This window comes from Impatiens glandulifera, chromosome 1, assembly GCF_907164915.1.
Source record: "Impatiens glandulifera chromosome 1, dImpGla2.1, whole genome shotgun sequence".
NCBI classification, from domain to species: domain Eukaryota; kingdom Viridiplantae; phylum Streptophyta; class Magnoliopsida; order Ericales; family Balsaminaceae; genus Impatiens; species Impatiens glandulifera.
This window is the reverse complement of record NC_061862.1, coordinates 159391848-159419040: the sequence shown is the minus strand read 5'-3', so window position 1 is coordinate 159419040 and position 27193 is coordinate 159391848. Positions and strand designations below refer to the sequence as shown.

At 26.6% G+C, this 27193-nt stretch overlaps 1 protein-coding gene across 1 annotated transcript; it reads right to left on the bottom strand.

Moving 5' to 3' along the window:
* Positions 1–23773: 23773 nt before the first annotated feature.
* LOC124918654 (E3 ubiquitin-protein ligase ORTHRUS 2-like) lies at positions 23774–26974 on the bottom strand (the record flags this gene model as incomplete). The annotated part of the gene is made up of 9 exons (XM_047458698.1): positions 26537–26974; positions 25210–25745; positions 25003–25128; positions 24813–24921; positions 24678–24739; positions 24493–24595; positions 24275–24416; positions 23973–24190; positions 23774–23896 (listed from the first exon to the last, which is right to left on the bottom strand). Coding segments are annotated over exons 1-9 (1857 nt in total), but the record flags the coding sequence as incomplete, so codon positions are not given.
* Positions 26975–27193: the final 219 nt, after the last annotated feature.

The window sequence follows — 27193 nt, the reverse complement described above, 5'->3', positions numbered from 1 at the left end:
ATTTACAATAAATAAAACTAATGGCTTAACTTAGAAAAATAAAAAAATAATCTAAACATATATATATATATATAATGATGCTTAATTTTTAAAGTTTTCGGATTGCCGAGTCGAGAGTTGTTGTTAATTTGGATATATATGTGAGAGTAAATGAATACTTGGGTCGGATTGTGGGTTGACCCTCCAATAAACTTAAAACGTTTAAAAATAAAATTAAAAATGTTATTACTATGTTTCGAACTTATAACCTAACAAAACAAGTACTACGCTTTAACCAACTAGGCTAACAACACTTTATATTTAAGATTCAACACCAAATTTGATAAAAGCGAGACATTTTAACAATAAAAGTTCAAATTTTTAACTAACTAATCTATATATATATATAATGATGCTTAATTTTTAAAGTGTCCGAATTGCCGGGTCGAGAGTTGTGGTTAATTTGAATATATATGTGAGAGTAAATGGATACTTTGGTCGGATTGTGGGTTGACCCGCCCATAAACTTAAAAACGGTTAAAAATAAAATTAAAAATGTTATTTGTATGTTTCGAACTTGCAACATAACAAAAAAAGTACAATCCTTTAACCAACTAGGCTAACAACACTTTATATTTAAGATTCAACATCAAATTTGATGAACGCGAGATATTTTAACAATAAAAGTTCAAATTTTTAACTAACTAATATATATATATATAATGATGGTTAATTTTTAAAGTGTTCAGATTGTCGGGTCGAGAGCTGTGATTAATTTGGATATATATGTGAGAGTAAATGGATACTTGGGTCGGATTGTGGGTTGACCCGCCTATAAACTTAAAACGGTTTAAAATAAAATTAAAAATGCTATTTGTATGTTTCGAACTTGCAACCTAACAAAACAAGTACAACTTTTTAACGAACTAGGCTAACAATACTTTATATTTAAGATTCAACACCAAATTTGATGAACGCGAGATATTTTAACAATAAAAGATTAAATTTTTAACTAACTAATCTATATATATAATGATTTTTAATTTTTAAAGTGTTTGGATTGCCGAGTCGAGAGTTGTGGATAATTTGGATATATATGTGAGAGTAATTGATACTTGGGTCGGATTGTGGGTTGACCCGTCCATAAACTTAAAACGGTTAAAAATAAAATAAAAATTGCTATTTGTATGTTTCTAACTTGCAACCTAACAAAACAAGTACAATCTTTAACCAAGTGTGATTGAGATGTGGTTTGCCGATGAATTATAGGCCGGTATCATTTGAAAGTGGTTAACAAGTATGAATCAAATATTTGATTGACCAAAGTGTGAGGTCACTATGCTAATTATTAAAAAAGAATCAAATATTTGATTGATAAAATGAAAGTGTAAAGTCACGAAATGAGAGATTTATTCGGAAAAAATATGTGAGAAAAAAAGTTGTTTTATCGAAGTGAATAAAATGTGGAATGAGAGTGTTCTATTTTTTATTTTAATATATTATTCATGATTTATTAAGAATTTTAAAATTGAACACATATTATTATAATTTATTTTGCACGGAAATTTTTCTAGTATATCTAATGATGCTTAATTTAAAATGTTAGAGGTGTACAACACGCTCTATCCAAAATCATCCACAAATTAGTTAATTTTTATTTTCTAATTTATTTATCTTAATTATTTTCTCAATCCTAATTTGTTTCAAAAATTAATTTAAGGGCTAAAAGTGAGCGTTCTGATTAATTAGAGGGTCCTAGGTAATTTGCCTATATAAAATTTCCATCTTAATTATTATTTTCATTTATTTTCTCTAATATTATATATATATATATATATAATACATTTTATAATTAATTTTATATAAATATATATTTATATGATATTTTAACATTATTATTATTATTATTATTATATTCCTTATTAATATATTTTTTAAATTCTTTTCATATTTATTATAGATTGTTTTTTATTATTATCATTATTAATTTTATTTTATTTTATATTTTTATTAATTAATTTATATTTTATATTAAGTATTTTATAATTTATATAATTATATATATAACCAGCGTATATAAAAAAATGGTTAAAACTTAATTAATATATATATATATATATATAATTTTAAATTAAAAACAACAATCATCTAGCGGTCAAAGTGTTCACAATTCATATATGAGACCATGAGTTTGAATCTCTCCTAATGCGAATTGAAAATGGTGGTGGTATATATATGAGATTAAAATATATTGGTATAATACTAAAATAGAATAGTGGTTGTATATGAGAATTTGATAAAATTTGTTGTCGTTTAGAAAAATCATTAAACAAAATTTTTTGGATCAAATTATCTTTATTTGGGTTTTCTCTTTAGTTTGTTTATAAAATAGCTTGAACTAGAAAAAATTATTATTGGCCCGCAGGTCTAAAATTATATAATATAAAAATATTGTTTTTCCTACAATATAATATGTTGCACTAAATCGTAATTTGTAAGGGAGTGAGAAATATATGATAACGATCACATATTTTTTGCAATGAAACTCATTCGATTCACATTCGTAAATCTTGACTACATTACTAAAATGATAAACTTTAAGATCATTCATTTTTCTTTTATATTAATTTATCATTATTATCAGGTATGATTGTATGAAGATTACAAAATATTAAAAGATGATCTGTTTCATGTGTTTGATTACATTTTAATACTTCACTTGATTTAACGTATTTAACGATATTATAATTATTTTTTTCTTCTATAATATGAGTCCATATTTTCAATCTTCATAACCTTAGTTAGTGAAGAATCATGCAAATATTTACACCTTATATATTGCTCTTATATGACTCACGTTCTCATATTTTTATAGTGTTTTGGTTTTAAAATTCTTATAAAGATTTACTCAGCTCAAATGGTAAAAGACTTTTACGTCAATAACTTTTCTTAATTATGGTTTTTTTAGATATCATTATATAAAAAAACAACATAATGCAAGTTTGCAATATAATTTGAGTGGATGCTTGATAATTTTCATTGACTTTATATAAATAATATTAATATTTTTTATTAACATAATCATAAACTTTATTTTATAATGATGTATGAGTATGACCAACTTCTCATAAATGATAAACTTTCGTGAAGACATATGTAGTCAATGCTAGAAGAATATATACAACCGTTGTGCATATTATAACATTATGCATCTCAAAAATGTTGATAGTTAATGAATTTATATTATTTTTTACTCTTAAAAATTAAATCTTTTCATTACTAATATCACAAAAGTCTAACTACTTTTATATCGAAACTCCTAAAAATTGAATTAAGGTAACAAATACACTTTTTTCCATTATTATTTTTAAAATATTTTATACACATTTTATGGTTTCACGACGAATTTTCCTAAAAAGTAATTGTGAAGATGATTTATCCAAACTACAAGTTGAGTCATCTAATAAAATTTTGTCATTTTAACTTATATATTAAATTATTCTTTATTAATTTTAAAATTTGTTTGGCATTATGCACATATTTATTTTTAATATGCTAAATTATAATATCTTTTGGTCAACAAATAATGTTTCGACATTTTGTATCTAAAATTGATTATAATACTCACTATCTCCTAATAATGATCATATTATTTTTTAAATAATTTTGTATATTTTAAAAATCTTCATACACCGGTTAGTGAAGAATCCATATAAATATTTACACATTTTATGGTTTCATGACGAATTACCCTAAAGTGTAATTGTGAAGATGAATTGTCCAAACTAAACGTTGATTTATCTAATAAAATATTATCATTTTAATTTATATATTAAATTATTTTTTATTAGTTTTAAAATTTGTCTGACATTATACACTTATTTTTTTTAATATGCTCAATTATAATATCTTTTAGGTCAACAAATAAATTTTTAACATTTTGTATCTAAAATTGATCCTAACACTCATTGTCCCCTACTAATAATCATAATACTCATTATTTTCATGGATTCTTCACTAAAATAAATATTCATTATTTCTTAATTTTGTAGTTATTTGTTTATTTTAATTATGAGAATGTTTATTTTAATATGCTGTCTAAATGTTTTGATTATTTTCAAATAAAATTTTTGTTTATAAATACATAAACAATTTAACTTTATTAAAAATGTTTAAAATGTTATGTGGGAAAATGTATATGGATGGTTAAAATATATAAATTTATTTTAAAAATTATTAATATTATTTTTCTTTCAAATATATTTAACTTATTTATTTTTTTGTCTTTTAATATTTATATTTTAAAATTATTATATATATCCATAAAATATAAAAAATATGTAATATATATTATTAAATAAAAAAATAAAAAAATATATATTTTGAAATATTTTAAATTGTTAATAAAAAATTATTATTTTAATTTATAGTTGTATTATATATGTATAATTTTATATCAAGTATTATACTATAAAATTGTTTTTATTAAATAAAAATAAAAATTAATATTATTATTTAATATAAAATTAATAATTGTATTAATATATTATTAAATAAAAAGATTGAAATAAAAAAATCATAAAAATAAATTTTAAAAAAGTAAAAATAACTTGAGATAAATTAATAAAAATATATAAAAATTATATTTGTTTTAAAATATATTTAACTAATCATTTTAAATTTTAAAATGATTAAGAAAATTTGAAACTTATTTACTATTATAAAAATATAAATTATAACGCTATATATTTAATAATTAATTAATTATATTATTTTTTATTAATATTATTTGTTTTTGATAAATATAAATTTTCACTAAATAGTCAAAATTAATATAACTAACAAAACGAAAAAAAACTTCACATATGTTTTTTTAATATTTTATTTTTTAAATAAGTAAATCAACAATAATAATATTATATCAAATATAATTTTATATAATTTAATTGATAGTATTATCTAAAACTTAATATTTAAAAAGTTTTAACATTCGATATTTCTTTTAATTATTTTGCAAATCAACCAAATTAAATTTTAAACTTATATATATATGAATTTTTATATTTTTAGATATTCAATAAATTTAAAAATATATATTAACATTAAATTTTAATTAAAACTAATTTTTATAAAAATAAAACCAATTCAAAATTAATTAAACTTGAATAATATTAGTTCTCTTTAAAACATTTATACCTAAATAATATTTTGTTTATATTTTTTATATTTAAATTTAAAAAAAAATTAAGTAATGAACATAAGAATGAAGAATGTTTAAAAAATATAAATTTTAAAGTTATAAATGTACGAAGATACACAACAATAACAAATATATAATAACAAATATTTATTCTAGAAAGAAAATAAATAATTTTTCAACATGATTCTCTAGTTAGTATAGTCAGTGGCGGACCTACAAGGGGGCCTTGGGGGCCCGGGCCTCCCCAACCAGGGTGAAAATTTTAAGATATTATATAGATATGTTTACCAAATAAGGCTTTGCTCTACTGGTTTTGGAGCTGAAATTTATAGTAGAGGTTAGGTGATCAAACGCCTCTCACATTTTTTTTATTATAACCTCACACTTTCTTTTATAAAAATTAATAAAAAACACTAATTCATAATTATAGTATTCTAATTTCAAATATAATTTTATTAAAGTAATTATTATTAATATTTTATTTTATACAAAAAAAATATTTTCTAAAATACAATATTTAATATTATTATTTATTTTAAAACTACATTTATATTATAATTTATTTATATATATATATATATTTTATTAATTTTAATATAATTAATAATACAAATTACTTATAAATATAAAGGTAAAAGAACCATTTATATAAATATAAGGTTAAAATATTATTTTATATTTCTTAATTTTAAATTAATTTTAAATTATTTCAAAAAATAAATATATTTGTTAGATTTTATTTAGGGGCTATGACACATATTTATTTTTAATTATTTATTTTATGTAGGATATAGAATAATGAAGATGTTCTATAAACGAATGTGTACTTTTACATCACATGACCAGCACGAGTCTTCTCAATCAATTAATGAGCCTAATAATGAGTCTAATGTTACTAATCAAATATACATGGTTAGAATATAACATATCAAAAGATGCATTATTTTGTTTTTTGGTGTTATCTTTTCAAACCTTTAAATAGAGAAAACGTAGATGATACATTTATAGGAGATGAGTAAAAAAAATTAGAAAATAGCATTTGAAAGATTCAATCGTCATATGAGAACTTCAAATAGTTGTCATAATGAAGCTAGAATTTAATTTGAATCATTTTAAGATCAAAGACATAACGTGAGAAACGTTTTACGTACACATGATCGTGATATAGAAATAAATTATCACACCCGTTTAACGACAATATTTGATGTAACACGCTTTCTATTGAGGCAAAGATTACCTTTTCGAGGACATGATGAGTCAAGTAGTTCATCAAATAAAGGAAATTTTCTTAAATTGATTGATTGGTATAGTCAACGTAATGAAGATATTTTTGTCTTCTTTTGTACCGACTCATGGACAAGAATAATTTAGTAATTGTGCTTGTTAGTATTTTTATGTAATTATCGAGTAAATTTTAATTAAAAAATGCATTTAATTGATAGCCAAAAAATGCTACGTTACTATGTATTTGGCCCCCCGAGAAAATATTTCTGGGTCCGCCACTGAGTATAGTCTAGGATACATTTTGAGCTTCCATAACATGCCATAAAACTAGAGTATTGATACAAGTCATTCGTCATTTTGATTTTGTTTCTTAAATTTACTTTTAATTATTAAATAGATTGTTTTATCTTTCTAATTAATTTATATTTTTATTTTATCTTTAATCATATATATTGTTTTATATTTTATAACTATTTATGAATGAGATAAGAATTAAAAGTTGATTATATTTATAAATTAATTTTTGTAACCCACAACTTTTGTAATTTTTAAAGTCCAAATTGTGGACACATAAATTGAGTTAATATTCTAAAACCGAGTCAAACAGGCCCTAGGAGAAATAAAAAATTTATTTTTGTAAAATTTTAATTTGTAATTATTTTATATTTTATAAAATTTAATCAAGTCATTTAAATGTAAAAGTAAATAAATTGGAAAATAAAGAGGGCTTAAAGGGATTGGGTTAGAGACGGGCCATTAACTTGGGCTCGCGGGCCAGGCCGTTGTTTAGCACATTTACGAATTTTCCGGCTATAAAACGCAACAAGTTCAAAATGATATAAAAACTCAGCATTTCTTTCATCAAAAATCTTCTCGAACTTATACAAATTCACTATATCCAACCAAAAACCAAATTACATCAACCTAAATTAAACTATAAACGGTAAAAACTAACAGTTTCAAAACAAAATAAAAGTTTCAGATAGACTAAGAACAATTATGATTGATCTGAAATCATCACATAACGCTACAAGAAGCCTATAGGTCTGTCATTCTTGAGTAGAAGCTAAAAAATGTCTAGCCTAGAACTCAATTTCAAACCAAATGAATTTGAATATTTCTGTTTTAAATTCAATCAATGAAATCGAATGCGACACACAATCCCCAAGTCATGTACTAAAACCAATAATCAACCAATAAACATAATTCAATAATGAAACAAAAACTTCAAATTTCAAACAAATATCAAATTACAGAATAAAATCGGGTTTACAATGGATGAACATGAGTTCTACCTAGGGGTGTAAATGAGTCGAGTCGCTCGGTCAAAGCTCGATTCGAGTTCGGTCAAAATCGAATTCGAGCCGAGCTCGAACCAGCTCATTTAAGATTCGAGCCGAATTCGAGCTTAGGTAAGACTCGCTTGATGGCTCGTCTAATCATATAATTTTTTTTTATTATATATTTACTTTTTAATCAAAATTTGAAACACTTATAAAATTATTTATGGACTTATTATTTATAATACCGATACCAAAATTATTGGTACGTAAAAGGTATGAGATTTTCAATATTTTGGTATATCAAGATATACTAAAATAATATTTATAAATTAAAAAATATATATTATATAATACTTATAAGAAAATAAGTAGATTTGATATTAATTTAATTACAAAAACATAATTTTTGAAAATCAAATAAAAAATATAATTATATTGTAAAATTATTTAATATATGCAATCTCAATATATTATATTTTACAAGATATAAAATTATTTTTATTTCACTATAAAGTATTTTATTTTTCAAAATAAACCTAATAGAGTCTAATATGTTTTCAAGTTTGTCTCTATTACAATATACGATTTCCGCAACCATTTTGCAAAAAGACTCAAGAAACTTCTCATTGATATTTCTTCAACAAACTTATATCTCGTTTCAAAGCCCTGAATCTCGCTTTAGTAAAATCCAAAATCTTGTTCAGTTATTTTTTTAATATAAGAATTTAATATATAAATATATTTAAATTCGAGTCTTTCGAGCCGAACTCGAGCCTATGATTATATGATCGAGCCGAGTTCGAGCTTAATATTAAAATGTCGATCGAGCCGAGCCAATAAAAAACTAGTCGAGCCGAACTCGAGTCAGGGCTAGTTCAAGCTCAGTTCGTTTACACCCCTAGTTCTACTTACCTATCACAATTTTAGATAATCACTTAAATCTCATAACACTAAACTTGAGAATTTTCGGAAAAGCTCAGAGTTCTAGGTCCTTTTCATGGATATCGTATGAACATCACTTTATAGTGACTCAAGGCTGTCACACTTTCTCTCACGAAAATTTGACCACAACTTTCTCAACAACCAAATCAGAAAAGTAGGTTTATAGGCTAAAAATTATTTTAAATATATAAATTAGAAAGCGAAAATGAGTATCTAAAATTCTGAAATGACAAATTGCACTTATGTGTAATTCGTCACACCTAGTCTACAACATATCATCTATATTGATATAATTATAAGTGAATCTATATAGCATTAGTGCTTATCATTTTCTTGTGTTTAAATCGGACATTCCGGATATTCATAAGAATACGATAATGGAATCGAAAAATGCATCGTTCTTTGAACATGTACTTCCATATAAGTTTAATGAAGAGCACGTTCTCCAAAAAGATTTCTTGAATTAGATGAACAAGAAAAGGATAATAAAATTGAGGTTGAACTTAGACGAAGTAAACGAGCTGAAACCAAAAAATCATTTGGTCCAGATTTTATTACTTTCATGATGGAAAGTGAACCTCAAACGTATAATGAGGCAATTACCTCGTCTGAAGGGCCTCAATAGAAAGAGGCAATTAATAGTGAGATAGAATCTATCTTGCAAAACCATACATGGGAACTAGTGGATCTACCTCCGAGAAATAAACGACTAGGTTGCCGATGGATTTTCAAAAGGAAAATGAAAGCTGATGGATTAATTGATAAATATAAGGCAAAACTGGTGGTAAAAGGATATCGCCAACAAGAAGATCTTGATTATTTTGATACATATTCTCCAGTTACGAGAATAACTTCTATTCATTGATTCTTGTGATTGCTTCTTTGCGCAATCTAAAAGTTCATCAAATGAACGTAAAAATAACTTTCTTAAATGGAGACTTGGAAGAAGATATTTACATAGATCAACCTCAAGGGTTTTCGTCTCAAGGGTAAAAACATAAAGTTTGTAAATTGGTTAAGTCATTGTATGGCTTAAAACAAGCTCCAAAACAATGGCATGAGAAATTTGATCATTCTATGATCTCAAGTGGATTTAAGATCAATGAATGTGATAAATGCATTTATAATAAAGACACAAAAAATGGTTACGTCATTTTATATCTTTATGTAGATGACATACTTATCATTGGAAGTAATGATAAAATGGTTAAATCCACTAAAGATATGTTAAATTCAAAATTTAACATGAAAGATATGGGATTGGCTGATGTGATTCTTGGAATCAAAGTGATTAGAACATCGGAAGGGATAATTCTAAGTCAATCACATTATGTGGATAAAATCCTTGAAAAATTCAACAAGGATGATTAAGCATTGGCTAAGACTCCGATAGATACGAGTCAACATCTATCTAAAAATCGCAGAGAGAGTGTTTCTTAATTAGAATATTCTCTAATAATTGGGAGTCTAATGTACTTAATAAGTTGTACAAGACCAGATATAGCCTATGCAGTAAGTAAACTAAGTAGATACATGAGTAATTCGGGTAATAATCATTGGAAAGACATTGTACGATTACTTATGTATTTAAGAAATACTCGTGATTATGGTCTTCACTACACGAGACATCATGTTCTTATCGAATGGTACACTGATGCTAATTGGATTTTAGATATGAAAGACTCTAAGTCTACAAGTGGATATGTATTTACACTTGGAGGTGCAACTATATCTTGGAAATCTTCTAAACAAACGGTTATTGTTAGATCTACGATGGAATATGAATTTATAGCTCTTGACAAATGTGGTGAAGAAGATGAATGACTACGTCTATTCTTAAAAGATATTCTAATATGGTCTAAGCCCGTACCATCAATTTCTATTCATTGTGATAGTCAATCCGCGATTGAACGAGCTAAGAGTCGTATGTATAATGGTAAGTTTAGACATATACGTCGTAGACATAATACCATTAGACAATTACTTTCTACTGCAATTATCTCAATTGATTATGTAAAATCAAAAGATAATATTGCGGATCCGCTAACCAAAAGATTAAACAAAGAGTTGGTGTTAAAGTCCTCATAAGGAATGAGACTTAAGCCTACAATAAGATAGTATGAAAGGAAACCCAACATATGATGACTGGAGATCCCAAGAACTAGGTTCAATGGAACAACCTAATTGTACTAAACATGGTAAATTGCTATGGGTAAAAACTCCTACGATAAAATAGCATTTCGGGAAAGGATAAGCACACCGGCTTTTAATGATTCTTTATAAACAAAGAGATCATCTATGTGAAAGGGAAGTGAGGCCGCTTCGAAAGAATTGAATGGCTCAATTCTAGACCCTCTCACTGAACCAGACGAGTGTCCATGGCCAAAACGAACACAATCATGAGAACTGACATGTATCAGGAAGAATTCTACGTGAAAGTGTGTAATCGTTTACACAAAAGACAGAATAGTTCAAGGACATCGAATCTACTAATCGGCTAGTAAAGTTATATACTTTCATAAGGGAATGTTCAAAGGGTTGCACATACCTATCCTATGTAGATTCAACTGTTGAACCTTTCATCGGGTTAATATTTCAATTTCCATTAATGTGGAGGATTGTTGGAATTAAACAAATTCCATTAATTAAATGAAAATGATATTTGGACTAATGAAATTTACACCAAATTCAAATGTGAATTAAGTGTGAAATTAATCTAAATGAAATTCACATTAAATTCAAATGTGAATTAAAGTAAGATTAATCCAAATGAAATTCACATGAAATTCAAATGTGAATTAAAGTGAGATTAATCCAAATGAAATTCACATGAAATTAATTCAAATGTGAATTAAAGTGAAATTAATCCAAATGAAATTCACATCTAATTCAAATGTGAATTAAGGTGAAATTTCATCCAAATGAAATTCACATTAAATTCATTGTGAATTAAATTTGTTAATTGTTACAACATTAATGCCTTAAATAACACAATTAACAAATGGTATTAATTGTTATTGTAACTACAAAATACTTATTGTTGGATGTAACTTGCAAGGATGATGAAAAGGCTAGCAAAGATAACCGTTGGATGAATGGATGATGGATTAGTGGTCATTGGATTAAATAATTGATTATGAATTTAATTTTCAACTATAAATAACCCTTCTAGTTGTATTCATCTCCACGCATTATCTTATCATTTCTCACTTTAGAATTCTAAAAGTCTCTACTTGTTTTTGTGAGTGTTCTTGTGAGTCTTCTTTCTTGACTCGATCATTTCTTTGCGAAACCCGGTGATTGTGATTCAGGTAGTTTTGTCTAGTTCGTTATTGTAGTGGTTTTTTGTGATAAAGCATTGCAGGTTTCGTTGTACCCTGGAAAGAAGTCACCGACTAAACTCTCCAACACAAACGGGAGACGGTAAAACTATTTTAAGGGAACTGTGATTCTACAGGCCTCAGAGCAAACGAGAAGATTTTTTCTTCATCTCTTAAATAATATATTGTATCTGTTCTATTATCATTATATTGTATTCATATATTATTTACGTGTAATAGTTACGAGATAAGATAATCAACAAATCTATATAAAGGTTGTATTGAGTTTAAGTCAATTAAAAACATATATTTTATTACCTATTCAATATTTATGTATCTAATTTTTGTAAAATTTGTAATACAGAGTAATATAGTAATTTTTAAAATAAATGGTGTATATTATGTTTTTAGTTTAATTATTTTTATGTGATTTCTTTTCTATTTTTTTATATTAAGTTAATGTCCTCTTTAAAAAAAATTACATTATGTTCAAGAATCAAGCCCTCATAACTCTAATTTATGGCTCATGTTTAATTGTAACTTATCTTTTCTAATGCTGTTGATTTCTTTATTTTGGATAAAAGAATTCATAATTGTCGTCAATCTATAACTCTACAATTATCATGTGGTGATCGAATTTTATGTATAAATATTTTCAATCAAATCTGTTTTCTGCCTGCCGACCGCCCATCGAAGGCTACTAGTAAGCTTATCAATGCCATTTGTGGGTATAAGCTCTCAGTCTCGTTTAAAAGTTATTTAATCTATTACTAATTTTAATTTAACTGATCTTTGTGGAAATCTAGTGAGGTTTACATTACAGGGTCTAGGGTCTTCCAAGGGTCGACCATTTACTTTGCCACCCCGTTTGGCTCGTTCACTTTTGTAGGCCTGATGTTTATTCTGGTTGTGCACAAATTAGGGAACAGTTGAAGTAATCGGTATCCCAATTTGGCTCCCACAATTAGAATGATGAGAATTAGAATGATGAGGATGAATGAAAGAATGAGAGTGGACAAAACTGCCACCTACCAGCCGAATGACATCCCTTTCTGAAGAAAAAGATGATCTCGAAGGTGTGAGACTGATTTCTAAATTAATTTGCAATAATATCCATCTAAGTTTGGCTGACTAATTGTACAATGATAATATGCAGAACAGAACGAGTTGCCATTTTTGTAAAAAGTTGATGGTTTTGCCTGTAACTACTCCATGTGTTCACAACTTCTCCAAAGGTGCTTGGAAAGTGCTTTTTCTGAGAGCGTTCATGTGCAAGTGGGCGAAGCCTTCACACTCAGAGGAACGTAATAAAGTGCCCCTATATGATTTTGTTGAATTCCTTCAAAACCCGCATGTATTTATTTGTTTAACCATTCTTGATCAATCTTGGGGTTGACTAAAAGAAATCACCATTTTTTGTCCATTGGTTCAAGTAAATAGGGATTCAATATTGTTCCCGAGGAGGAGGAAGAAGAGGTTAGTTCAGAAGACTCGGAGGTGAATGAATCTCTTCCAAATGTGCGAAGATTGAATGAAGAAACAGCTATAGAATAATGGTATTCTATTATAAATAAATTGGAATTTTAAAAATTATAATATTATGGCTCAATATCCTATAACAAAACTAATTATAAAATAATAAAATATAATTATTGGATAAAATATTGAAAATTAAATGGCTAAATGTATAAAATTCTATAAATATATTTTTTCTCGTGGGAATTATAAATTAAATATTAATTACAAAAATGTTGTTAAATCAGTTAGTAAATTAATTCAGAAAATAAAAAATATGCCATCTAAATATTGAAAACTATATTGCACAAGAAATGACTAAAGATATTAGTAAAATTTATAAATATATATTTTTTTTGTATAAATTACAAATTATGTTGAATTATATTTGAGGTAAAAAATATATATTAATTGCAAAAGATTTTACAGAACCTATTGGTAATATTTTGCAAATATTATAAATTATGTTGGAGAACATATAGATAAAAATATTGATAATTTTTTATAAATAAATTTATATAGATTGCAAAAATATATTGTAGAATAAATTGGTAAACTTATTGTAAATATTTTTAAATCTGTAATTTAAATTTGATTGTAAATTATGTTACTGAACAAATTGCTAAAGTAATTGATAAAATTTTCTGAATACATTTATATGGGTTGCCAAAGATATTGTAATACTTATTAATAAACTAATTGGAAAAAAAACTTAAATATATAATGTAAAGTTATTGTAAATAATATTATAAATGAAATGGCTAAAGTTAGTGTTAAAATGAAAAATATAAATTATATATATATTACAAAATATATAGCAGTAAATAAAATTAATAAAATATTAAAAATTAGATATTAATTACAAATAATATTACAAGTGAAGTTTGAAAATTAGTTGCTATACTAAAAATATATAATTGCTTGAATGGTAAAATAAGTTACATTTAAAATCATTATATTTATAAGATAAATGAAATGATTGCAAACATAGTTGTAGAACATTTGACTAATTACATTTTAAGAAATATTTTTACCAACTTAAATATTAATATATATTTTTTTGTTGAAAAATATAAATAAGTTATTAATAAATAAGTCATTAATAAACAAGTCATTAATAAATAATATTATAATAATTATTCCAAAATAAGTTGTAAAATACAAAATAACATTAATAAAATCTATCATGTAAATAATGTTTTGAATACTAGTTTGAATAATATATATTGAAATAAAAATGGCTAAAGTCTAGTTACAAGTATAATTGTAAAAATAGTGACAACATAGGTTACAAAATCTGCAACTTCATAACCGCATCTGATTTATGTAACATTGCTGATTATATTAGAATTGTTCTCAAAGTGACTAAATTAGTTGATAAATACTTATTTTAATGCTATTTCAGTCGAAAAGAACACTATTGCAAAATATCATAATTTTTGTAGTGTGGAGGGCCTCAACGAGTGCCTGCAAATCCCTATTTACATGCAACAATGGACAAAAAATTGTGATTTCTTTTAGTCAAGCCCACAATTGATCAAGAATGGTTAAACAAATGAATATCTGCGGTTTTTGAAGGAATTCAGCAAGATCATATGTACATGAGGGGAACTTCATTACGTTCCTCTGAGTGCGAAGGCTACGCCCACTTGCACTTGAACGCTCTCTGATTAACGATTAACGTCTCAGAAAAAACACTTTCCAAGCACCCTTTGCACAAGTTCATTTGCAGAAGTTGTGAACACAAGGAGTAGTTTCAGGCAAAACCATCAACTTTTTACAAAGATGGCAACTCAGTTCTGCATATTATCATTATACAATTAGTCATCCAAACTTAGATGAATATTATTGCAAATTAATTTAGAAATCAGTTTCACACCTTTGAGGTCATCTTTGTCTGCCTGTGAACCCTTTCTCTCTTCTTCAGAAAGGATACATATTGTCATTCAGCCGGCAAGTGGCGGTTTTGTCCACTTTCATTCACCATCTTCATTCTAATATTGGGAGTCAAATCGGGATACCGATTGTTTCGACTGCTCCCAAATTTGTGCACAGCTAGGATAAGCTAGATCAGGCCTACAGAAGTTAACGAGCGAAACGTGGTGAAAAATAAAATGCTTCAAGCGGGAAGATATTTGTGACAATACCATCGGACCATTTTGGACCAATTTAGCTAAAAATGATTCTCAGAAAGTTAGACAGGTTTTGGTTGGCGATAGTTGAAAAATTCGCTTAAACGGCAGGCAATGGGGTGTCATCTTTCTCATGTTGTTGGTATTAGTGGTCAAGCCGAATACGGAGCAAAACCTGTCGTGCTTTCTGATTGGATATGAGGAAACACCAGAAAACACCGACAAATTGTGCTTCGTATTCGTTTTGATCATTAATACCAACCACAGTAAAAATGAAAACTTCATTATCTATAGTCTAAATGGGACTTCCAACTTTAGCCAACCAAACCTCCCTTTATTTTCTCGATCAATCCAGCTAGAATTGGTCCAATATGGTAATATGGTATGGTCACGAATATCCTTCCCCTTGAAACATTTCGTTTGTCAACCCATTTTATGTAGGCCAGGTCGGTTCACCCTTAGTTGTACACAAATTGGGAAATAGTCGAAACAATATGACCATTTTGAACATGCTCAGATAACTCCTGAATCTTGGACTGAAACCAAATCAAGTGCAATATGAATAGAAATTTAGAATATCTTTTTATGAAGTTTAACACAAAACCATACCAATAACAATAGAACTAGTTACTACTAACTAGATAATTAATAATTAATGGATAAAAATAAATACCTCTTGGAACCTAAAAACTTTGATGTTCTGAGTTGAAGGATGAGATTCCCATTTGTAATGTTTGTTTTACAGCAACTTGTTGGCCACTCAAACTGAGAGGCATAAATACCCTATCTGTTACCTCCTGTTGTTTCATTCAATCAAATGAAAAGTGTTACTATAACAATAAAAAAAATAAAAAAATGGACTCTAAAATGCTTTATGTAGATTACTTATTACCTGGTACATTTCAAAAGCATGTAATGATACTGATATGCTCACAAGCTGGCCCTTGGAAGACCCTGTGATGTAAACCTCACTGGATTTCCACAAAGATCAATTATATTAAAATTAGTAATAGATTCAACAACTTTTAAACCGAGTGACTGAGAGCTTATAGCCACAAATGGCATTGTTAAGCTGCCATCTTAAGAGAGAGAGAAGGACGGTCGGCGGACAGAAAATGGGGTGTGAGAAATGAGAACAAATAGAGAAAAGAAGTAAGCGTTGGATTTGCCGCCCAAAGAAGAAGAAACCCTAGATGTAAAAGTATAAGGCGAGTTTTTTATTTGCATCATTTTCATTCATATCCCTATTATCAGAGTAATGAGCATATAAAGCTCTTCAAAGTCCTAATTAATGACAAAGAACCTCTTTTTTTTCCATCATTTCTCAACCTTCAAATTGAAATCCGCTTATTTTATATAAAAAATTTAATAAAATTCCGATTATCACAATAATATAAATTATAGTGTCAATTGTCATCATCAAAATGGTAAAAAAAAATCTTTTTTAATTAAAATAAAAAAAAAATTATGATTAATTTATTAAAGTTAAATAATATGATGCTAATTTTTTTTTATCAAACTATCTCAAAAAAATTCGTAACATATATCAAATTGTTACAATATGTTATTTTCATATTTACTTTGAAAAAAAAAATATTATAATTGGAACAAATTTATTTTATTATATTTATATTTTCAGTTTATTCATTTTAAATTAAATATATATAAAAAATTAATTAGATACTTCTAACTGGTTTGGCCCAGCCCAACCCAACCCCGCCCGGACCAAAATGTAATAATTGAATAATAAGACCAAATTTTAAATTCTTAATATATAATATTATTAATTATATTATAAAATATCTTTTTTATCTAAAATATTATATTTATTTTCTTATAATAATCTAATTTTTTGTTTTTATATATAATAATATTTTTTCCTTACTCAATATTATATAATAATATATATTACTTATTTCTATCTATATTATATATAATATATTAATATATTAATTTTCTCACTCTCAATATATTATACAAAAATATATTAAATTTTTTTCAATCTCAATAACATTTATACATTATTAACCCTAATTATTTTTTATATCACTAACTCTAATTATTGTTTATATTGTAGTCTTTTAAATCAGTAATATTTAAAAAAAAAAATCATAAATTCAACTCTAACCTAATTGTGAAAATTATTTTGAGGTTACATTTTAATGCTTTTAAATTTATTAATCTTATGTTTATCTTTATAATTTCTTCTCATTTTAAAATATTTATAATTTTTTTCATTATAAAAATATCATACACAATATATCATAAATATTATGAAATGAGGTTTCAAAATCACTAAAAGCATATCAATACGACTACAAGTAATTTTTTTTTAATCAATGATCTAATTATATATTTAATTTGTATATTTAATATATTTTATATAAAATATACAAATATTATATTTATTATAATTTTGGGGCCATAAAATTTGAATTTCCATTGTCCTGCTCATACCAACTTTAATAATAATAAAAATGTTCAGCATTTCTTGTCAAGTTTGAAAAAATAAATGACTTGATGTGTAGGTCGTGCATTTATGATATAAAATATTTTTTAATATCTTTAAAAAAAAATTATATATATTTTGTAAGTTAAATTTTGAATAATTATATAAATCATCTATTGACTATAATATTACTTATTATTATATACTTATTTGAAAACATAAAAATATTAAAAAAATCAACTATCCAATTCATTTAAGTTTTTATATCTATAATGATTTTGATTATTTAATAATCAAATTAGATGGTGCATTCTTAAACATTTTTTTAGCATGATCATAAGTCCTAAATCACCATAAAAGGAGCTTTATGTTTTTTCATCAATGTTTGTGTTACTCAAGTCAACATTCTCATTTTTATTTTGTGTTATTCAAGTCAACATTCTCATTTTTATTTTGTGTTATTCAAGTCAACATTCTCATTTTTATTTCAACTATCAAGGTTCGCAGTCAAATATAATAATTACTTTTTTTTAGGGATTCAAACATAGTTTTTAGTATGAAATGTTAACACTTTAACCGCTAGATCATTTATGATTGTTAAAATAATTTTATAATTATATATATATATATATATATATATATATATATATATATATATATATATATATATATATATATATATATATATATATATATATATATATTTGTAAATTAGATTTTGAATAACTATATAAATTATGTAAAAATTTTATACACATTAAAAATTATATAATAAAAATAATTAAATTATAAAAATTACATATAATAAAAATTATTAAATTTATTATCCTAATTTTTCTCAATATATTTTACAAATATATTTTTTTAATTTTTTTTCTCTTATATATATCTTATTCTAAATAAAAATATTTTTCACCTAATTTATTTTTCAATATATAATAATTATATAATTTTACATATTTATATATTTATTTTTATATATAAATATTTATTTATTTTTTTCTTAAATAAATTTCATTTTAAAAAATATTAATATTTTATTATTTTTATATATCTATTCTATTCTATTCTATTCTATTGTCGAATTCGTAAAAGAAAAGGATGATCAAATATTTATTCGACCTTTTTTTGGAATGAAAAGAGGTATTGGAGAAGTATTGAATTTTGTGGATTGAATATATATAAATAAATAAATAAAAGAAAGAGAGAATTGATAACTTGAATTATTGTGTGTCTTGTTGACTTTAAGAAATAGAAAGTAGAAAAGATGAGAGAGAATTGATGACGTGGATTGTTGGGGTGATATTTGTTGACTTTAAGTATCATTAATTATATATATATATTCTTACGGTTCTAAATTAAAAATTCATTCTATCAATAACATTTGTATAATTTTTAGGATTGTGTTTTTTTAATTTTATTGGTGTCCATAATGTTATACTTATTTGTGTTTTTGTGAATCGCAAATCTTAGAATTGTGTCGAGATATATTTGAAACAAAAAAATGAAAAATATTTTGATTGGGGAGTTGATCCGTTTAGTTTTAACTTTAATTATTTCAACGGCAACTAAAAACGGGCATTTTTTGCAATGAAATATGTTTTAAAAAATCGTAATAAAATGAAAGAGAATTTATGTAACTATAGATTCAATTATTGATAAATATATATATATATATATATATATATATATATATATATATATATATATATATATAATATTTGGATACTTCAAAATTTGTAGATCTCAACTTCAATAGTAAATATATGCATTCAAGTATTGAAAAAAAATTAACCCGAGTAGATTTTAAATTTTGACTTCGCCCTTTCACGTAGTACATGCAAGTTTCTCCTCCTCCTGTGTGTTCTTGCAGACTATACAAATATTGTGGTCGTTCAAGGAAGTTGAGTCATGAAACTAGAAGCATGCAAAACCAAAGAAATGAATTCAAACGAATGAAATTGAATGTGTCCAAAATTCCCGAAAGAGAAACAAACAAATTCAGGCGGCGACCATGTAATATGAAGTACCGTGGCACAGAATTGCATATAAAGAGACGGCCTGATTTTCAGTTTTCAAAATGCTCTACTAAAATAAAGTTACTTATTAATCCCGTTGGAAATATATTTGAATTTTGTTTCAAATTAAAATTATTTTATTTTTTAATTATCACATTTATTTATTTATTTTTTAATATTTTAATTTTCTTGCTAAATAAATCACCCCCATAATCCAAAATTTTATTTCACCAAAAAAAAATATATTTTGATTTATAAAATCATGATAAAATGAAATAAAATGGAACTCTTACTTATTATTGAACTACAATGATATACCATGGGTCTTGTTTGAAAAAATAAAAATAATTAGTTAATTCTTATATTGTATTGCTATAATTTTGGTAAGTAATTACAAAATCAAGAAGAGTTTATGTTTCAAACAATGTGACAAATATAGTATATAATGTTGTGACAAATATAATATGATGTTTTTTTTAAGTAGTTACAAAAATAATACTAACAAATAAAATAAGTAGATAGTTTACCCGCAAAAACTATCAATTTGTTAAAAAAAATCACAAGTAATTTTGGAACGTAAATCTAACATTTTTATTATAAGTAAATGATATGTCATTGTATTGTACCCCGTTAAAAAAATAATACAGACAAATAAAATATGTAGATAGTTTACCGGCAAATATTATCAATTTGTTAAAAAATCGCCAGTAATTTTAGGACGCAAATCTAACATTTTTGTTATACGGAATGATATATAATATACTAAACCCTAAATCCTAACTCTAACCTTTTTTATTATTTTAGGACGTAAATCTAACATTTTTTACCAGTAAACGTAAAATTTATATGTCATTTGATTGTACGACAAAAAAGATAGACAAAATAATATCAATAGATAGTTTAATTAACAGAAAAAACTATCAATTTATTAACAAATGGTCAATAATATTGTAATGCAAATCTATCATTTTTCTTATACTATAAACTAAAAAATATTTATTTTTACTGTACTGTAAATAGTTAGAAAAATAATGTACTGTAAATAGTTAGAAAAATAGCACATACAAATAATTAGAAAAATAACACATCCGTACATAATTACCATGAAAACTACTAATTTATTGAAAATCGTCAATAATTTTGAAACACAAATCTAACTTATTTGTGGTAGGAAGTGGTGTGACATTAATTGTATTGTACGTCATTTAAAAAAAATAATATAAACAAATAAAATCCGTCGATAATTTACCGACGAAAACTGTCGATTTGTTGGAAAATCACCAGTAATCTTAGGACGCAAATCTAACATTTTTCTAGTAAAGAAGTGATCATAATTCAGTTTAAACTATAAATAATTGAGTGGGATTTAATTTACTTTTACTATATTATCATGAGTACTAATATATGAAAAGTGAGTTGTACAAAATAAATAAATAAATATATATTTCATATTATACAAAAAAAAATAATAATAATATACACTAATTGAATATTAGATGATCACAACATTTTAAAATTTAAGAATCACAAATTATCTGCAAGTCACCCGCATCTCTCGCAACTAAGTTAACATGTGTGCATCTAATTGTTAGATTCCACTTCTAGGAAGTGTGTATTGTTCGACACCAAATTGTTGAAACGATGTAACAACATATGTCAAATTTTATGTCAATAACGGCTTAACTTTAGTACACCACTTAATTTCAAAGATATTTTTGTATAATATCTAGCAAAATGATGGTTAGATGCAAGTTTAACCATAGTCACCATATAAAAAAAATTAATTATGTAAATCTAACATTTTTATTATAAGGAGATGATATGTCATTGTATGGTAGGTAGTAAAAGAAATGATGTAGACAAATAAAATTCGTAGATAATTTGTCGACGAAAACTACCAATTTGTTAACAAATTTTTGTAATTTTGGTACGCAAATCTAAAAATTTTATTATAAGGAAATGAGATGTCATTGTACTGTATTAGTAAAAGAAATAATGCAGACAAATAAAATCATTAGATAATTTGTTGACAAAAACTATCGAGTTGTTAACAAATCGATGGTAATTTTAGAGAAGTAGTATGTTATTGTATTTTACATCATTAAAATATAAAAAATAAAATTTGTAATAAATATCAATTTGTTTAATATCGTCAATAATTTTGGAACGCAAATCTAATTTGTTTTTATTGTAGGGGTGTACAACATAAATTGTATTGTAAATCATATAGACAAATAAAACTAGTTGATAATTTAGAGCAAAAATTGTCAATTTATTAGAAAATTGCCATTAATTTTGGTGATAAAATCTAACATTTTTCTGGTAAAAAAAAGTGGTAAATAAATTATAATAGAGTGATAATTTATTTTAAGTTTACTATATTATCATTAGTATTACTATTTTACAGTATAAGTTTAATTATCAAATCTATTGTAATATCTATTTATATATTATATTATAAAATTAATAATTAAAATAATATATTTAAATTATTAGTATCTATTATTAATTTTTATATTTAAACAAATTAAAATAAATTATAACATGAAAATATATATAATACAATCAGTTTTATATATTAGATTAATATTTTCATTAATTATTTAAAATATAATAATTAAAAATATTAAATACCAGTATATAATAATAAATTAAAAGGCACAATAATAATAATAAAATTCCTTTTAATCACTTTAATGATAAAAATATCATTTTACATATTACATTCTTATTTTTTATATAAACATACAATTATTAATCCTCTACCAATATTTTATAGTACTATAAACTAAAAATATTTATATTTAATGTACTTTACCTTTCAAAAGAAAACAAAAAAGTTTTGGGATCAGGTTAGATCACTTTTAGTTAAAAGTACATTTGTTAGTTGAAAAAACAAAAATATAAGGTAGAGAGATATACCATGCATATTTAAACTAAAAAAGTGGCTTGGTTGACAATGCATGCAATATGGACAAATGTTTTTAAATAATGTGTCTTCACAGTTTTCTAATAAGAAACTGAAAAATTATTTGAAAATGCTTTTGATTATTCAAAATAAATATTACTAACTACTTTCTTTAATGAGAATTAAACTAATTTAGATTTTTTTTTTCTTTAAATATATATAAATAGAATTCAAATTAAAACATAAAGGTTAAAAAGTTGACACTAGAGTTTGCCAAATAGAGTCTCTAACAATAATATTGTTAATTTTTAATACAAAATATTATATTTTTTTAATTTTGTTTTAAAAAATATAAAGTGAACGAAAAGAAAAAGAACATTTTTTTTTTTTCTTAGAAAGTATTGTTTTGGTCTTATGAATTGAATGTAATAGAAAGTTGCTTCATAATTAAAAGAAGTTTTAATTAACCCATACATTATAGCCCAAAGTTGCATGATCAAGTTCACAGAATTGAAGTCCCAAAATTAATTCTTCAAACATATACAAAAACAACAACAAAACATTTCAATCACCATAAATGTTCTCTTCCAACTTAGAATAACCCGACCATTGTCTCTTCAACTAAATATTTTGTTGCCTAGTTCTTCCTCGGGTTTGGTTTTCTCATCTCCATCTTCTTCTTCAACCTTGGCCCGTTTCGGTGCTGGCGCTTCGGAGTTATCTTCTCCACACTCAACATCATTCTCCATAGCAGATTCATCTTCTTCTTCTTCCTCCTCCTCTTCCTCTTCATCTTGTTCCTCCTCCTCCTCTTCCTCTTCATCTTCCTCCTCCTCATCTTCCGCCTCTATAGGTTCCTCAATAACATTATCATCTTTAACCTTTGACTTGAGAGTCTTAATGATCTCCTCAAGATCCATATTAACCTGCAACAATAGACAAACAAAAACCATAAAGTCTATCCCATGATTCATCATTATAAACGGTTGAAAACAAAAATACCCTTGGGTTTTGTAGGAATTCAGCTATGTCATTTCCACATGAGGGGCACTTCATTACGGTCTTCTGAGTGCGAAGGCTACGCCCACTAGCAGTTGAACGTTCTCTGATGAACTTCTTCCCAGAAAACTTATCTTCCAAACACCCTTTGCAGAAGGTGCAAGAACAAGGAGTCATCACGGGAGAAACCATCAACTCTTTACATAAACGGCAACACAGCTCTGCAAATTACAAGTCAGCCAAACTTAGATGAATGTTAACCAAAATATTATTGCAAACAATGGGATGAATATCAAATTTCAAACCTTTCTTATCCTTATTCTTTGCCTGACCACCAGCAGTTCTTTTACCTTTACCTTTACCTTTAACTTTACTTCCTTCATTAGAAGGAGATTTCTTTTGGGTAACAGGTGGAGGTTTTGTCCACTTCCATTTACCATCTTCATTCTAAGGGATATCCAAAAGAGTCAATATCAAATTAAACTTAAGTAAATTACATAAATGAATGAATGAATTTACGCACATCATAGTCCCACATAGGGCTTTCTTTCCTCTCGAAGACATCAGTAGCATCTTCCAGCTCGGGTATATCGGGGAGAGCCCTCACCACATCTCCTCGTCCATCACTGAAGTGTCACAAGGCATGTGTCATTACAATTGATTCTATTTAAGGAACAAGAACAGAAATGTGATCACTAGATAACAAACCTTGACCATGGTGCAGGTTCGTTATCGCATCTAACAAACAAGTACCGGCAGACCTTGAAAACCTATTATTCAAATATAAACACTTTCATTAATATATACAAATCTTGTGTTTTTCAAATTCACAAACTTATTTACCTGCGTTCCCTTCTTTCGCCAGCATTTCTCAACCCTGTAAATCCCGTCGTATCTCAGTCCCTTAGGTCCCATTTGAGGAGCAAATAAAGAACGTTTTTCTTTATGAGACCTGAAAGTGAAATTTAACATTGAAGTTTCATACTAATAAATAATACATGATGATATTATTAGGAAGGAATTCAGTTCTTACCTAACGACTCGGACAGGATAGCCTTTTTTACAGCTGAACCTTAATGCCTCATTAGAATTCTTGAATGTTTGATCGGAGGACTGTATCATGTTTGTTCGTTTATTTCCAGTTAGATCCCTCCCACCGCTGTGTATAATTCAGAAATAAAGTTATTAAAAGAAAGAAAAAAGAAAATAGAAAACATTAGATTATATGAAATTAATTAACCTTCCAGTATAAAGGAACCAGTCTCCATGATCCTCGTCGTCAAGATATCCCCCAGAAAGCACCACAGATTGTGCTCCATAATTGGCTTTTCCACTTATACCAGCAATATGAGGGAAATGAATACCCCATTGCCTGCATTCTAACCTAAACTCCCAACCACTACCGACCGAAACCCCTGTATTAAATATGGGATCATGCTCGGCGAGAATCGGTCCAAAATGGTCCGATGGAATTGTCACCAAAATTTTGCCGCTTGAGGCATTTCCTTTCCCGGCCCGTTTGGCTCTATCAGTTGTGTAGGCCGAATCTGGTCTATCCTGATTGTGCAAAAATTTTGGGACAATCTTGGTCTCAGCCGAACCACTTGATTGCTCCAATTTGATCAATCGAATGCCCGCCACCAATGACACATTGATACGAGGTTGAGATATCATACTCCTCGGTATTATTTGTCGACACTTTACACAAGTTTTCTTTCCTTGCAGCCCTGTCCATTTCTTGAAACAGGGCAAGCAGAAACTGTGTGTGCATGGTATCTGTTGAAAGATAAAAGGCAAAAATGAGCTTCAAATTAACATCAGAGCAAATAAAACATCTTCAAATTAACCCTAAAGCAAGCTTTAAACAGCAAGTGAAAGAAGAGGCAACATCACTCATGCTTTACTTTCCAAGAACAGTAAATTCAAGATCCAATTCATCAGTCACAAATACATGCTCATTTTGATCTGAAACTTACAATAATGCCTAAATCAGTTCATGGAGCAAACAAAAATAAAAAAAGGAATAGCCATATCTGTAAATGGCAGTAATGACATGAAATCAAAAAGGGGAAACTTTAGAGAAGAATCCAAATGACCTTATTAAGAAACTAAAATCTGTTAACAGAAGTTTTGAAAAGGTAATGCTATTAGATCTGATATTCATTTGCATACAAAATATGCTTCAGAAATGAATCCAAATGACTGTCAACAGAAATTTTTGAAAAGGTAGATCTGGTATTCATTTGCATGCAGAATATGCTACAGATCCAGACAGATGATGTTAAATCAAACAGGGGAAACTTCAGAGAAGAATCCAAATAACCCAAAATCTGTTAACAGAAGTTTTGAAAAGGATATTGCTATTAGATCTAGCATTCATTTGCATGCAAAATATCCTACAGATCAAAACAGATCAAATAGAGGAAAACCTTATTAACAAACTAAGATCTGTAAACAGAAAATTTGAAAAGGGTATTTCTATTATAGATCTAGCATCCATTCATTTGCATGCAAAATAAGCTACAGCAGATCCAAAGTCGTATGATATGTTAGAGCTTAGAACATACCGTTATTGGTTTTTCCATCAATTCCATGCAACAGCAACAAACATAAATATCTTCAACAGTACGACTAGAACTCCCCTTCCCTTTCTCTGTTTCTCCATTTGACAAATCGGCCTTTCCGCTCAATAGCTGCTGTCTCCTCCTGGCCTTCTCTGATTCCGATAAGGTCGAATCGGCTTCAATAGCTCGAGTCGCAGCTACTAGTCCATTAGAGGGACCAGCATTCAAGACAGGGTTGACGTCGGCCGGCGGCGCAGTACAGTCGGGACATTCCCATTGAATCGTGGACTGGAGATTCGCAGGCAGGGTTGAAAGACAGGACACGTGCCAAGGAGTGACGCAAGTGCTGCATGTGAGTATCTCCGCCTCCGACGGCGTGGTCTTGCAGACCATACAGATACCTTCGCCGTCGCAAGGAAGCTGAGTGATGATGGAAGCCATTGGAGATGATAAATGATGAGAGAGAAACACAAACAGGAGGGATTCAAAATACAGAAGAGAGAGAAAGAAGGTGAAAATGGTAAGAGTGCACTTATTTATAGTCTGGGATTAGCTTGGTAGGTTTTGTAAAAGTGTTTCCATAAAAAAATTAATTTAAAATATTTTAAGTTATTTGATGTTTATCTTCTTATTTTTTTATTTGTAATTATTACAAACATT